The 16,007-nt window shown below is 39.2% G+C and overlaps 1 protein-coding gene across 10 annotated transcripts in view; it reads right to left on the minus strand.

Annotated features, from left to right (window-relative positions):
- Positions 1-16,007, minus strand: part of EYA1 (EYA transcriptional coactivator and phosphatase 1) — a 145,154-nt gene that overhangs the window by 82,578 nt on the left and 46,569 nt on the right. For 7 of the 10 annotated variants that reach the window (XM_041412701.1, XM_041412700.1, XM_041412699.1 and 4 more), the window contains one exon: positions 1,298-1,347. In XM_041412701.1, the coding sequence (XP_041268635.1) occupies positions 1,298-1,347 (50 nt within the window). Of the gene's footprint in view, positions 1-1,297; positions 1,348-6,831; positions 7,307-7,362; positions 7,479-8,407; positions 8,585-16,007 lie in introns of those variants that run through there. The other 3 variants (XM_041412703.1, XM_041412704.1, XM_041412702.1) reach the window with 3 other exon arrangements.

Raw genomic sequence — 16,007 nt, forward strand, 5'->3', positions numbered from 1 at the left:
AAAAAATCAGCTACTTTTCCCAACTTGATCTTTTCCAGTGTTTAACTCATGTTGTAGCCCCACACATGAGTGGCCAGCTTCTTTAATTATTTTTGCAGCTTGCAACTAAATAAAACCTAGATTCCAAGCACTGCACTTTAAAATTTGGTGTAATCTTGTATTTTTAAAATATGTACAAAGATGGAATCACCAACATATGAAGACGTATATTCTCTTAAAACAAATTAACACTCTGCTTTTTCAAGATTTACCACTCAGTGGCAATATAACGGACCTCCAAAACAAATAAAACACTTGAAGCAATTGTGGAAACCTATCATCTACTGACAGGGAATGAGATATTCCTGATGTATGTGTTTACTCTGGCAAACTACTTAATTGTTCCTCTGTTTCCTTTGAAACAAATGCAGCATTAAAACATTATTATGTCTGCTCACTTGTTTGCTTTGTGGATTACATAAAGCGTGCCCAATTGGAAAGGGATCTGACCGATGTACAGTGAGTCCATACAGGCGTTAGTGTGCCTGAGCACTCTGCTGTGCCTCAGCAGCTGTCGCTTAGTCAAAATGAGGAAAGAGCAATCCCCAGCTAAAGCAAAAATTAAATGTTTAAGGCGCACAAAAGCAGCTGAATATTTAAGATTTGTGCTTTCAATAGCCCTATATTAACAGTCACCACCACCATGACATATCCCTTGGTTGGTGCTGGGGCTTATGAGTGAAGTTCCCTATCCTTCTGCTCCTTTATAGCTAAAACTTTTGATATTGTTATTTGACGTACTCATTCTAAGTAATTGCTCCCAGTAGAAACTTCATAGGTTACTGTGCCTCCAAGGCAGTTGAACTAGTAATTTTTCAGTTTAAAAGAAATGCTTAGGATCTTTTAAAGACTATTAAAATTATATATAAAATTACTCCTGCAGTAATGGTATAAATACTCTAAGTGTCTTTTTAGCTACAAAGCTTTTGTGTTTTAACTGAAATTTTATCACAGATTCTAAACATAGATCATTTAATATTTCTTTACCTAAAACATTCTACACAAAAAGAAGAAGATGATACTGCAATGAGTTCAAAATGCCTGCATTGAATACAAACTCGAACAATTTAGTGGAAAAGTTACGTGTTCATGGTTTACAGACGTGGTTGCACAGACGTAAGGCTGCGCTCCAGCACTTACTCATCTGCTTAATGTGAGAAACAAGAATAAATATTTTGCTTATCACTTGAAGTTAAAAAAAAATCCCCAACAATAGAAGACTCACAAAAAATTAGCATTTTTTTGGTCAAATCCTTACCTGCAGCTCGAGGAAACAGCAACATCTGAACTGGTTTGGGACTTCTGCACCTGCAAACCAGGGAAACAAACAGAAGCTTCTATTACTCCACTTTACTACGAGGCCTTAATTTAAAGAAAGGATATCACTACGGATGACAATTCTGTCCTTTAAATCCAAAGGGAGAGGAGGAGGGTGCGGTGCCCCTGAAAGGCATATTGTCTTTAAATTGAAGGCTCAACTGCTGTTTCCCCGGCAGGTCTCTCTCCCTCCTCCCCGCGCCAGGGGACGGCAGCCAAGTGACGGGATAGTGATTCATCAGGGGCCCGTGACAGCTGCACAGGGGCTCACTCCTCCCCCGGCTCGGCCCGGCCCGGCCCGGCCCGGCCCGGCCCGGCTCGGCTCGGCTCGGCTCTGCCTGCAGCCCGCAAAGGTAACCCCGCCGCGCCGCCCGCCCAGGGCAGCACCCGCGGCTCCTGCCCGAGCCCCTCAGCATCCTCTCGCCCTTCGCATCCCTCCTTTCTCCCTCTCTCCTGACAGAGTCTTGCCCTCATCATACTGGTTTTCCTCTTTCTTTGCTCTTCGCCATCCTTCCTTTGTGCCTGGGCCACAGGGAACCCACAAGTCAAGCTCACCCCAAAGGCAAGTTGGTGATGATGTTATTTTTGGGGAGGAGGGATAGAGGATAACAAAGGGCAAGTCTACCTATGTCAAAGACCTTCACTACATAGCACACAGCCTTACAGAACACCTCTGAAAGAAGCCCATCTCCAGCCAGGTCAAATTAAAATAAAAACTCCACATTATTGCATAGTCTTACTCCTAAAAATCCCAGCTGCTAATGAGATTTCTGATAAAATTACTTAAAAGGATACTTCTGGCTAAATAAATGGGAGGAAGCTGTAAAATTTACCGCTGAGGTCGCTCATGAAGAAAAGGAATCTTTTTCCACTGGAAAGCCCATCAATAATTTTTCGTCTAATCGAATTATTCCTTTTTATAACTCAGGTGAGTAATAGTTTTCATATTCCATCAGAAAACCTCTGCTGCTTTACTAACAAACTCTAGGCAGTAACAATTGTCAGCAGGTGATAAAATTCAGGTGGAAATACACTCCTAGACACTGTTAGCTCCAAAGCACACGAAAGCTTCTCTGGGCAAGGTATATATCCTCTTAATGTCTGCTGCGAGGATCTTTCTTGTGCGTTCCCATTCAACCTGAACTGACATCTCTTAAATGATCACAGAGCAAAGACAAGGGAGATGAGGCATTTTAAGTGCCATAAAAATCATCCGAGCAAATCCTACTTATGTGTCTGTAGGGTGGGTTTTTTGTTATTTTTAATCACAGACAGAATTACTACTAGCAAGAGTAAACAACTGCTAGGGGCAGTCAGGCAAGGAAGAACATTACAAATGATGTCAAGAAGCATGCAATAATGCATGCTGAAGAACATCAATCTTTTTATAACTGGGTACTTAAAGTACTGCATAACACGCTTTTCAATACATTGTTGCATGCCAAATCAAACTAGACTAGCAAATAGAGTCAAAACTCTGCATTTTGGTGTAAGGAATTTTTTTCCCCTTAGTTCTTTACCCCAGAAACTGCTGCAGAGTGCCTTAGGATATGCTTCTGCTGTTACTTCTAAACACCTGGAAAAAATTATAGGTGAGAACTAAGTTTGCCTACAGAGCTATCTTCACTCCCTCTTGCACAGGATCTTATAAAACCCATCTTTTCTAATCGAAAAAAACTTCCTTTTTCAAATGGATGCTTTAAATAACTGATATTTTCCAACATGCACTACACATTTATTGGTACTTGATTTAAATTTTTTAAAAAATGTAATCCTCACTATTTTACGTAACAAATTTTTACAAAAATAGCAACTTCTGTACATTTGAAAATATATACATTTTATATATATATATATATACACACACAGATATATACATACATGTTCATGTATGTGCATAGCAAGAATGATCTCATTTCGGTATTTGTAGGACAGGGCAAAAAAAAATAACCACCTCATTCACAGTGAATTAAATATATACCTTAAATGTCCTCCAACACTCCATGATTTGTGAAAGTTCATATCCACAATTTTCATTTTCATTAGACATACTTTAGATATATTCCTTTGTGTCTCAAGGATTATTTAAACCATGTGTTGCACGTTACCAAATTTAAAAATGACTCTTTAATCAAAATAACTTTAAAACAACTAATCCTCACTTAGGCTGGTCAGCTGAATCCACAGAGTGGTCCAGGAAAAATAAATCTACTCTCAAGAATGCGAATGCAGACAACAATTAGACACAGATGTGACTGAAATTAGTTACAGTTTACAAAATGCTACACTTCACATGCTTTCAGTTTTTTATGTGCAGTACAAAATTACAACCTAGTAAGGAACCACACTTATGACGAGCAGTTAATTCATAGAATAAAAACATTTCTGGGTGGTGTGTGCTTGTGCTTTCTCTCATATATTCCCATTTTGTCAACAGGTTTCTGGGTAATTGAAGTTTGGCAATATAACTCACATATCAAATAAAAAGTGGGGGGAAAAAACACAAATGCTTGGCCTTATCTGGACAGAAATGGGTCACATTTAAAAAAAAAAAAAGGAACTGTCACACCCCCTTCATACTCAGTGCTCTGCTTAAACTAAAAATGCCTTATAGGCTAAATGGCATACACGTTCTTCTTAATACTTCAAAAACATTACTCTGTATAATTTGATTTTTGTCAGCAACAGTCACATCTTTCTCCCTAATACAGACTGCAGATTGGGCACTATGTAGTACATGGCAAGAAAAAAAGGACAATGATAGCAAAGCTACTTAAAATTCATCCATTTAAGAATCTTAAATCAGTAACATCAAATTCTGATTAGTTAATGAGGTCTTTTAAGTTTGCCCTTTTTTCTAATTAAATTTATAATTCTTCACAGATGTAGGTTTTGTTGATGTTCAATTTGTCTCTCTCATTTTGTTAAACCTCACATAGTACTCCACCAATCCACTGAATAGCCACATTAAATCTGTTAATACCATGCTCTTCAACCCCAGAAATTATTTCCAGAAGGCAAACTTGCTTTGAGAGATCATCAAACAGGACTTAAGGTACACATTTTATCACATATTCCCTACCACAGAGCTCAGGATGCAGAGGAAAATTCATGACTTTTGCACTGTTTATTATACTTTGCTAAATTACAAATCAAAAGCATCTGACAGAAGATCATGTATGAAGCCAAAAAGTTAATAATGTTCTGTGAAAAGTAAACTGTAAATGGGAAGAGATTCTAAATTTCAGCAGCACAGAGCAAATAAAATGTAGGTACTTGTCTAAATTACAGGTTTTCCACAGTATTTTTGCTTGCTAGGAGCAATTTTTTTAATGGCTATAATTTAAAACATTTTTCCAGCTGAAAAGAAATTTTCAAAGTGAAAATAAGAATTTAACCCAGAAAACTATAGCCAGCACACACGTTTTCTCTTAAAATACAGTTCTACTTTAAAGAAGCAAATTTCAAAGACAATGGCAGTTTTCAAATGAGGGTGTTCCTTCTTAGGGGAAAAAAAAAAAAAAATCTGTCATTTTTAGTAAGGGGTGGAGGGAGGGAGGGAAAGGGACTTTTCTCCCAACAGCACTCTTTACCTCCCTACAAGAACAACGCAGTCGGTATCTACCGACATAATGGCTTCAACAGCCAAAATGTTACAAAACTAAAATTGGCTGCAGAAAGGCACCTTGCTGGCAATCCAGGAAGCTTGGTAATATTTTCCCTCTTTTAATAATCATATATCGCTGGGCTCCAAGAGGTTGGGCTTTTTCATTAGATATTCACATCAAAGACAAATTGTACTTATTAAAGCAAAAGCAAGTAATTGCAGTTATTAAATTTTTAATTGCCAGTTTAAATGCTTCTGAAGTGCTATCCTGTGTGCTCATTTCATACACTCATGAATGAAACATTTTGAAATCCCAACACTTTCTTCCCCTTAAGAAATACTACAATGTGACAATGCTTCTATTATGACCAGCCATTTAAGAATGTCCTTCTGCTTTTCCAAGATTTTTTTGGCTCCTGACAAATATTTCATACTTATTACAATTCAAACAAAATGATTACTCATTCTTTTTTTCTCCTAAGGTGAAGCATGACTCAATCCGTCTATCACTGTGCAGAACTGCTGAGAGGGGATGGCTGCTCATTTCCAGACCCTTCCAGGCCTTGGGAAAACTCTGACAGCAGCGAGGTGCTTGGCTAAAAACTGCATGTCATAGGTTTGTGAGCAACATGAAAATGCCACGTGCTTACATGTTTATACACCTATAATTCTGTAATGTCTTAACACACACGTATATGTACTTTTACCAGTGCGTATCCGTGTAAATACTATTCACTTATTTGACACCTCAAAACAGTAGTCTGCGTTCTGGCAGATGCTTTGCGAACCATCTCAGTGTGGGTTGGAAAATAAAATAATCTTTATACATGGTATCTAAAGTTAAAAACTTCCAATGCTACACTACACCACATTTCCACTTCTTATTCCAAATTTCCCCCGGTGCTCATTTTTAAATTAAAACAAACTACATGAAACACACTATCATTTTTTTTCCCGGAAAGCTTTTATCTCTTCCGCTTACCTCAGTTTTGAATGTTTGCTTACAGAAGAAAGAAAACCACACCAAACCCCAGCCACCTTCAAAGAAGCAATTTTAAGTGCACTAACACCTTTATTTTTCCAGAATCAATCTTGCACTGTAAAGACCAGTCCTTCCTCTTGGTGTTTGAAACACCAAGAGAATGTTTGGTGGGTCCTGGTTGCTCAAAAGGAAGATGTAAATTTAACGAGACTTCAGAAGGTCTTTAACTTCCCTGTTCTAAGATCACCGTTCTGAATAAGCCACCTAAAACGTCAATAAACGTCAGATATTTCAGTTGTGTAGATGTTTATTCTGTCATCCTGAAAAGTTCTCCTGTGGGGATCTGCATGTTTTCCTTGGTGTTTGCAAAATTTAAACATATTAAGCAAAAGGATTTCCTGCTTCAGAAAGCACTGTCAAAATCTCTGTCAAGCATTCTTCCTCCCAATTTTTTTATTATTTTTCTCACGCTCTCATGTCTCTTTCAACAAGGTCTGCTGGTTTCGTACCGTACGTGCCTATTTCCACCTCCCATTTAACATCTCCCCATCACGTTACTCCTATCTGCCGAACCATTAGCACTCGAGGAAATCAAACAGGAGAATCCCCAAACCTGGCTGATCACAATAAACAGAACCTCCTAACATCTGTTTTGCGGGAAGCTTACAAACCCCAGCCTGAACTACGGCCAAAATTAACTGCTGCCCCCAGTGATTTATAATTGAGCGCCGCTCTCCCTTGGAGCGGCAGAACGCGCGGAAAGCGCCGCTGCCCCTCCGCGCCGCCCGGGACCCCGCGCTCCCGGGCAGCCGGGCTGGGCACGGCCCCTTTCCCGGCGCTGTCCCCCCGGCTGGCCCGTCCCGCCGTCAGTGCCCCCGGTACTCACGGTGCCGGCGCGCAGCTCCGCGGGTCAGAGCGCGGCGGCCGCGCCTGCCATGGCGCGGGGGGCCGGAGCGCCCCGGGGCCGGGCCGCGCCGGGCCGGGGCTGGGCAGACAAAGCGCGGCCAAGGGAGGCTGCCTGCAGCCCCGCCGTCTGTTTGCTCAGCCGTGTGTGTCTGCCCAGGCACTGCCTGGGGGCACGCCGCCGCTCCCGAGCCCGCTTTCCTTCTCACTCCCCTTCGCTTTTTTTTTTTTTTTTTTTTGGTTTTATTTTTTTTTTTTTTTTTTTCCCCTTTGGGTTTTGTTTTTGTTTTTGTAATGCAAACCGCAGCTATTCTCTTGTCCCAGCCTTATTGGTTTAAAAGCAACAACTGCAATGAGGCTTGCGCGGTCTGGAGTCAGCCTTCGCGCACGGGCGAAACGCAGCCGGGGCTGCCGCGCTCCGCCGCGGAAAGTGCGCGGCCCTGGCCCCCGGCCGCCCCCTCCGCCCCTGCCCGGCCGACAGGGGCCCCCTTCCTCGCACCTTCCTCAGCCTCACCCCAGAAAAACTCCTGAAAATCCCTCTGGTCCCGCCTCATTTAGAAAGTTGAATTGTCCGTAGATGCGTCCCCTCTTGTAAACTGGGTTTAAACTAAAGCCGTCCTAATAGAATAACTGGAATTACACCAACATTATATCAGTGAGAGAAGCTAAATAGGGATACTCCTAGAGGCTCTTAAGCATACAACCAGCGTGCACGTCCGGACATGCCGTTTTGATTGGATATGTAACAGATTTGTTCTCAAATATCTGAGATTCTTGCAACCTTGTAAAGAAAGGGTCTGCTAAAACTATTTAAGCTAGCCTTCTCCAATTCAAGGGCACTTATTAAATAAAATATCTGGAACTTTTAAAATGGTTTAAACCACTTAAACCATTAAATACCTCTATGCCTGAAAACAATTGCAAATATAGTCAAATTCGTATTTTAATTATTACTAATCACTTACTAAAGCTTTAAAATTTGAAACGGTATAAAGTCTGTTTCTACAGACTGTATAAATGTTTCCAAAGAAGGAAGAGATGGTTGCATAGAGTTAAATTTGTGCATTAAGTAACCTTAGCTTTTACCAATCAATAGGTAATTAAGTTATTTAATTAGTAAACCATTAAACTGAAATGGGTTTATGATGCTTTTCTATTACAGAACTTTTACTTGCTCATAATTAAAAAAAAAAGTCTTTCAAAAATACGTACATTACATTAAAAAACATTATAACGTACATAGCAACTAAATTTGACCAGCATTCTCCAGAGTATTTCCACTATGCAGACAGTATCTTTCACTTCATGTAACACTAATTTTTTTACACTGTTTTTCAGTGCGCATAATCCACATATGATGAGGAAAACAGAGTAACGATTCGTAGTACCAAAAAAGAAGTCTTAATACCACGCTAGGTCTAAAGTACTAAATTTTAAAAAACCAGAACAAAACGAAAAATCAACAAACCCCCCAAATTTATACTGTATAAACAGATTGAAACAGAACTTTTTTTCTCTTTACAAAAACCTCTGGTTATTCACTGCTAATATATCCTTACCTTCAATTAACTAATCTGTGAATGTGAAAGCAATACTTCTAGAGGAGAAATATCTTCTGGCTACTACATCCCAGTAAGTGAGACATTATTTTGCAGCAAGTACATTGGGAATACTTCAGGAAAGCAGATCGGTTTGCAAAGCTACAAGTCAACCTCGAGCTGAAAACGCACCTAGGATTTCATTTTGTTTAGCGGAGAAAAGGGATCTCGGGACAGTCACACACCATATATGGGAACCCAGGTCAAAATAAGCAGCTTTCGATTGGGCCCGTCTGCGTAGCCAGCACAAACACAATCCCATCACTTCTTCAGAGTCACAAACCACATCTCACACCAAGAAAACTATTTATCGTGTTCTATATTAAACTGCGAATGAAATACAAATTGCTTATTATGGAGTCACGCAGTTTTGTCAGGTAAAAGTCACTGAAACCCTGAAGCACAAGGCTATGCAATCATTCTGAACTATATGCTTTTTTGGAACAGCCACGATCTTCTGGAAAAAGCTTACCACTGAATTCTTTACCAGTGCTAATAAGATCGCTTTTTAAAAGCCCTACCAAATCTAATATAAAGGCGCATCTTGCTTCACTGACTGTAGGACCTACATCTATTAAAAGAATAACATCAGGCACAGACTTTAACAAAGCAGAAGTTTTGGTTTTTTTTATTTCTAGAAAAACTCAAAAAATATAATATTGTTGTTGTGAGGTACAATCTAACACTGGAAAATGTAACTCAAAACCCTTTTTCAAAAACAGTGATACTTAAATGATGGTATGGAAATAAAAAAATATTAAAAAGAAGACTGTGACTTCAATGATGCATGCAAATTTTAGCATAAATCTATTTCATTCCATTATTGAAAATAAAAACCAAAACCAAATAGCACAAATATATGAATAAATTTTAGTATTTTAAATGAAAAGGTGACTGAAACAGGCTTATGGTTGTTTAGTTTGTTGTAGTCCCTACTGGGAGTTACATCTAAGTAATAACTTCAGGAGTGTGCCCAGTCTCTGTATTTAATTAAAGTAAGACAGATCCCCGCACACACGTACAGAGCTTGATGATGTGAGGATAAACATGGGATAAATTACACAGAGGCTAAGATGATCAGAAAAAGGGTGTTGACGATGCATTGCAAGGAAAGAATCAGCTTTGAATTTTTAATCTCTTCTGTAGTATGGCATGTAGGCAGTATGGGAACTGAAGCCATATAAATGATCTAGATGGGGAATATGAGATAAAGTAGGGTCCTCTGTGTTTATACAGCCATTAAAGAGTGCCTTAAAGTTCTTTATCTGATGTCTGAAGATTGGACTTCAGATCAGTGTATATCATTACCCCGTGATAGGGTCTAACCTATGAACTTATGCTACAGCTGATACCATGGACCAGAGCTTCATTTGGTTTAAGTGAGTGCAGTTCTTTTTATTTCCATAGGTAATCTAATTATGACAGCCGAGTACTGCACCGATTTGAAACCTACTTAAAAGAGGTTTGTTTACTTATCTTTTGGGGTTTGTTCTTCCCAGTAACTTCATACCAAATCAGTGCAGGGTGGGTTGTTGGTCACTGGCACCCAACATAATTTTCAAACCACAATTGCACTAACACTGGGTTTGGAATAGAAATTTCAGTGGGATTTGCATATGTTTACATCATGCCTAAATTTGTCCTGATTCTGCATTCCCATTAATGCAGCTGGCATCTCAAGAGTCTGAAGAAGTAAAGGACCAGGCCTATTACATAACGTCAAATGCACAACAAGCCACTGGGTATATTATTACAACCATTACTCATGCAATATGGCTTTAACTTCATATGCAGTGTCACACACTTGTTTTAGCGCAAGTAAAATGGGTCCATCTGGAGCACAACATTTACTGGGTGCTTAGGTGCCATGATTGCAGATGTTCTGGTAATTAAGAAAAATTAGATGTAAGATGGATATGGAACAGTGGGGTGTTCATATGTTTGTCTCCAAGCAGGAAAAACTACTTAAATATTTAATATCAGAAATAGGCCTAGGAAGACCACACTTCACTAAAGCAAAAGATGTATCCCATTGCTCCTGAGAGCCACCACCTGGCTCTCCCCATAACAACTGCAGTGTGACGTCAGAACCCTCTGAAGCAGCAATATCCCTCCTATGCCTCCATACAAGTTTTATCTTACACATAGCAGCAGCTGTTGCCTAGAGACATCTCTGGCTGGAACAGAAGTTTGCAGCATTTGACAGGAGCCCATATTGTCTCATGCTACTCATGTGAGCAAAAGCAGAAAGGCCTTGGTAAATACAAATAGAAAAAGTGACAGACATCAACCATTTAAAGTGTTCTGTCCAAAAACTATCAGTGTGCCCAAGAAGAACAATTTAATTATATTCTTTCAAGATATATTGGATAAAATTCATATTGAACTAAGGTCTGTGTAACGTGTTATAAGAAAAGGTATGTGCTGTTAGCCATCGGCCTTAGCCAAAACACGGATGAACTGCTGGCTCAAATTTGCTAGTTTTGCTAGTTTGCATGAAATTGTAGCTGTTTTCAATCCATCATTTCAGTGCAAATTACAGAACCATTTAGTATAATTAAAAATAGGAAATAGTAATCTTTATTAATCTTAAGTTGGTGCTGCTTTAGCTTTTTGAATGAATGCATGACTTACATGTGCTTCTGAAATAGCTGACAGCTATGACATAAAAAAATGCAGACTGCCCAGAAGAAGTGTTCAAAGTCTAGTTTGAAAGCCAATTCCTTAGTGTATCTCAATTTTTCACGCTCCAAAGTGAAAGCATGCTCGGTTTTTTTCAGTAGATTTCTTGCATCTTAAAAGCATTATGTTAAAGGGAGGAAAAAATAGTAAGTGTGTGTATATATATATATCTATTTTCAAGCACTAGCAGTGCAAATTATATATATACTCAGTATTCTAAATGCAAAATAAAAAAGTAGTTTGTCAGGGTGAAGGACAGGTTTCCTAGATGAACTTAAATGTATCTAATACAATCATTTCCCTTCAGGTATTTTTCAACACCCTACATTACTTGTCTCTCCTTGAAATCTCAGGAAGGGAATGACTGGCACACAAAAATACTGAAAATCTTTGGTCTCCAGATCACTGGAAGTAGATATTCTACCCAAAAGTGATGGCTTTTCCCTAAAGACCGAGACAGCAGGTCTGTGACATCCTGAGGGCAGAGCTCTAAGATCTACTTCAGGTTTAAGAGTAATGTCGCTTTTCCAACTACAACAGTCTTCATTTTAGCAATGTCTTAGCTATTAAATTGAGCTATAGAAAATTGCCTTCCATTTTCCAATAAAGTTCAAGAGTTTTACAGGGGGATTTTTAATACTGTCTGCAGTACCTAAGAAACAAGGGGAGCGTTACTTTTATTTGTTGCACAAAAACTTCTGCTCAAAAGACATATAAACATGTAACTATTTATAAAATAAGTCCTGCTGAAGACAATAAAGATGTGTCTGAAGAAAGTTATTTGAAAATTATCAATAGTAGTTTACAAGATAGGTGAAATGAAGGGAGTAAATTGCAAGCTGTGAGGTTCCTTAGGAAACAGCTAATTTTTCTAATTGACATTCAGGCTTTTACTGCAGCTCAGCATGGAAACATAACTGCCTAAACTTTGAAAATAATCACCCTTCATTGTGAGATGTGAATAATAATTTGTTTATAAAAATGAAGAAGTCAAATCAAATGCACCACTGATGATGAGAAGCAGCTTGCTAGCATTCTAAGGGTGATAAAAGCTATGATCAGTAGTTCCTTGGAAGACTGGGCTGCAGGAAAGCACACTACAAATGAGAGATTACCAGTGAGCTGACAAAATAATCAAGTCCTGTGGTTCTGCAAAGACTAAAAAACACATCATTTCACACACATGCCATTTTTCCATAGTTCATCCTCCCACGACTGCTTAGGCCTTCCTCATCTTTCATTTAGTGCTACTAGAATAAAGGTAGAACTTACAAACCATTGCACATTTTTTTTTCACAGCAATAACTTACATTTTTGCTAGTAATATAAATACAGTGCCCTGTATGACATGAGTCAGCTCAGTAATATTAGATTGTCTTTTTTCTAAATTTTTCCCACTACCATAAACAAAAGCAGTTTTCTCATCACCTTCTATAAGGTGAAAGAGAAGATGGAAAGTTCCTCTTTCTACTCTGAATTAAAGTCATACTCAGAATACACTGTTAGGAAAAGATGTTTGTTCTCTAACCACAGAAACAATAGGGTTTTTTTTATTGTAAATTCCATTTTGTTATTATTTCCTAAATGCAATTTTATTTCTGGAGTGTTATTCATGTCACTGTTCAACAGTAGATGGAGCAGTGGATCATTACTGTATTTTAGTTATTTGTGCCAATTATTACATAATTTTTCAGCTACTGACATATAAGTTTGCACAAAAAGCCCAAAAAATATTATATAGAGAAAATAATTATTGATTAAATCATTTTGAATTAGAAAGACTATTGGAAGAACAGCAACCCAGTCTCACTTTGACAAATTATTAAGACAAACCTGCATTTATGATGAATATAAGTGACTCATAAATACAGATTCAAATTACAAACCTTGCATTAGCTGAAATTATTACATACACATTAGTAAATATGTGCATCCTTAACTCTTAAACATCCAGTCACACAAATGTTTCTTTTGGTGATCTGAATGTCTTCTAAAAGTGACATGCATGAATATTCCCCACTGTGGGCCTTGTAATGAAAAGGACAAAGTGAAGGTCTAAGTTTGAATAGTCCTGTGATTTATTTTACATTTGCAACAATGTTTTTTCCCAGAAACTGTTTTAGGTAATTTAACACTATAAATACTTCTAAACATTACAGTAATTATATCATGAGCATCAATTGTTCAGCAGAAGCTAAATTCTCACCAATGCGTAGTCATCTAAAATTAAGGATTTAGTCAAAAGGTGATCATCCAAACCCTCATCTGCAGGGGAGAGAAAAGCACTTCCAGTCAATGCAGGGGACCCAATTTTGAGGTGTCCTCTCCCTGTGGACACAGATGATAGACTTAAGCTACTTTCGGGTTTTGGTGGCTACAGCTGCCCCAAGAATCCAGACTGTCAAACCCAACAGTATAATTTCCCTTAGAATCAATTGGGTCTCAATAGTAATTGTATTCACAGAAGTTTCAAAATAAAGCATTCAACTCTATTTTGAAACTTCATATAATTACTGACTCAGACTGCCAATATTTGTTGTTACAAATCAAGGCCAAAGGAAAACTTCTCAGATGGCTTCAAAGACCCAGTTCTCATCTCCAAGCCCAGCTCCCTCCCCCGCTTCCTTCCAGCAGCATTAACTTTTTCTCTGCAATCTCACAAAAAGGAAAAAGAGTAACCTCTAAAGCTGTTTTAGACTGAAGGTCAGAATTCAAAGGATTGGTAACTTTATCCACGGAGCCTTGCAATCACATTGCTATTGGAAACACACCCAGAAGCACCAGCACTCGAGATGTTTTTATTAAGCAATGTCAATAAGTACGAAATTTGAAGGTTGGTTTGTTGGGGTTTTTTTTCCATAGCATAAGGTTTATCAAGACTCATATTTGCAAGAGATCAAATTGCTTTCTGCCACTGAATTTTAGTTTAAGGCTCTCTCAGGTAAGGAAACTGGGCTCTGTGTTACATGCTAATGAAAACAGCAGCTTTGGTTTGTTTATCTAAATACTTAAAGAGAGGCACCTCTTGCAGCCACAATGTAAACAAAGCTTAAAGTCTTTTTACTGCTTGGATACTTCCAGGCTACTAATATGGATTTTTTTTTTTTAATTAATGGCATTATACTGATTTTCTACATATATATTCTGCTTTAAAATATACCCTTCTGTAGAAATATTTAATTCTTAAACCAATTATTCATAATTACACTTTGAGCTCACAAACACAAGATGACAGATCCATTCAAACATGGGCTCAAGGGGGGGGGCGGGGGGGGGAAAGTCACAGACAACAGTCAGAAGTTTTGTCCCTAAACTGGGCTTAAGGGTGGGGGCGGAGGGGGGAAAGTCACAGACAACAGTCAGAAGTTTTGTCCCTAAAAACCTTTCACTAATTAAGAGGGAAATAAGTTAAACCAAAAATTTCAAGTGAGTTTCACAAAAATTAAGAACAAGCAAAGTTGTGATTCCAGTATCTAAAAAACCAAATCCTATACCTTGCCCCTCTCACTTGTACCACATCTGCATGCCCAAAAGAGCAAAGCATTCATATCCACCCAAACTTTTCACCTTAGGAAGTTCTGAAAATGCATCTTTAGGAATGCCTTGCTTTGCACAACGCAGGAACTTCCATACACAACCACTCCATTAAACAGTGTTGCTAAATTAGGCCCAGGCAAATGAAAATGCATCTTGCACTGGATGCCAGCTCATGAGCTGAGAGACACAGCATGGGTGCTGCACACTGGGCAGAGGCAGAATGCTTTTCTTGCAGTGGTACCAGAAGAATGCACTATCATAAGGAGAACAGGACACAGAGCTGCACACAACGGCAGACAACTGCATGAAGAACTTGAAGCAAACTTGAGTAACCTGGTTTTAACTCTTATAATTTGATTTTTAAAAAATTGCAATCTGTCTGCTATCAGTATAAGGAATGTGTTGTGTGCAACTCAGAAATGCTTATTTGTCTTTGCCACTTTAATTACAAGCAGGATATTTTTTGGAACCAGGCTGATTTTTAATAGCCCTTTTGGAAAGCACAAAAGCCTAAATTAGAGACACCTTGGAAAATTTATTAGCTTTGGTAGCCTGGAAATGCATTAGTTTGAAATATATTCCACCAATGTGGAATATATCTGCGCTGCAGATGGCTGGTTATAGAAAAAAACAAACCAGAATTAAACTTCTGGAGACTCAATGCTGCATGTGATGCCTTATGGTGCTTGGGACACAAAGGCTGCATTGCCCTGGCTGAGGACACCTCCTGCTCCACTAAACCCCAATGGGCTTTGGTCACACACTAAAGCATCCCCAGCCCCTGCAGCCACTGATGAAGTGCTAACCCACCCCACAAGCCTCCAGAATGAAGGCTTCCCCTCCAGAAGCTTAATCTGTGTCTAGAATGGTTTTGAATTCAGAAATAGTCTCAGGACCTGTGTGGTGGTCTCAGGAGCAGTTGAAAATGGGAAATCCAAGGGATGGAGAGTGGCTCCCCCCAGTTTCCTCTTGTTCCTCTGTGAAACCCCAAAAAAGCTGCCACAAAGCCAGGACTCCAGGCACACTGCAGCTGCGAAGGGCATCCCAAAAGCAACGCAAAATTGCCACAACATGCCTACCTCCACAGCTTCTTCCCTGGAACCAGCCCTAGCCCTTGGCAGGAAAAGCAGCCTTGGGCTAGGGTTAGGGTTAGGGCTATGCCTAGGGTTAGGGTTTTGCAGACCACAAAGCCCAGGGCTCCAGGCGCACTGCAGCTGCAAAGGGCATCTCAAGAGGAACACAAAACTGCCAAAAGATGCCTTCCCTCACAGCTTTTTCCCTGGAACCATCCCTAGCCCTAGGCTGCTTTTCCTGCCTAGGGCTAGGGTTAGGGTTAGGGTTA

This window comes from Onychostruthus taczanowskii, unplaced genomic scaffold (assembly GCF_017590055.1).
Source record: "Onychostruthus taczanowskii isolate IOZ18803 unplaced genomic scaffold, ASM1759005v1 scaffold4, whole genome shotgun sequence".
NCBI lineage: Eukaryota > Metazoa > Chordata > Aves > Passeriformes > Passeridae > Onychostruthus > Onychostruthus taczanowskii.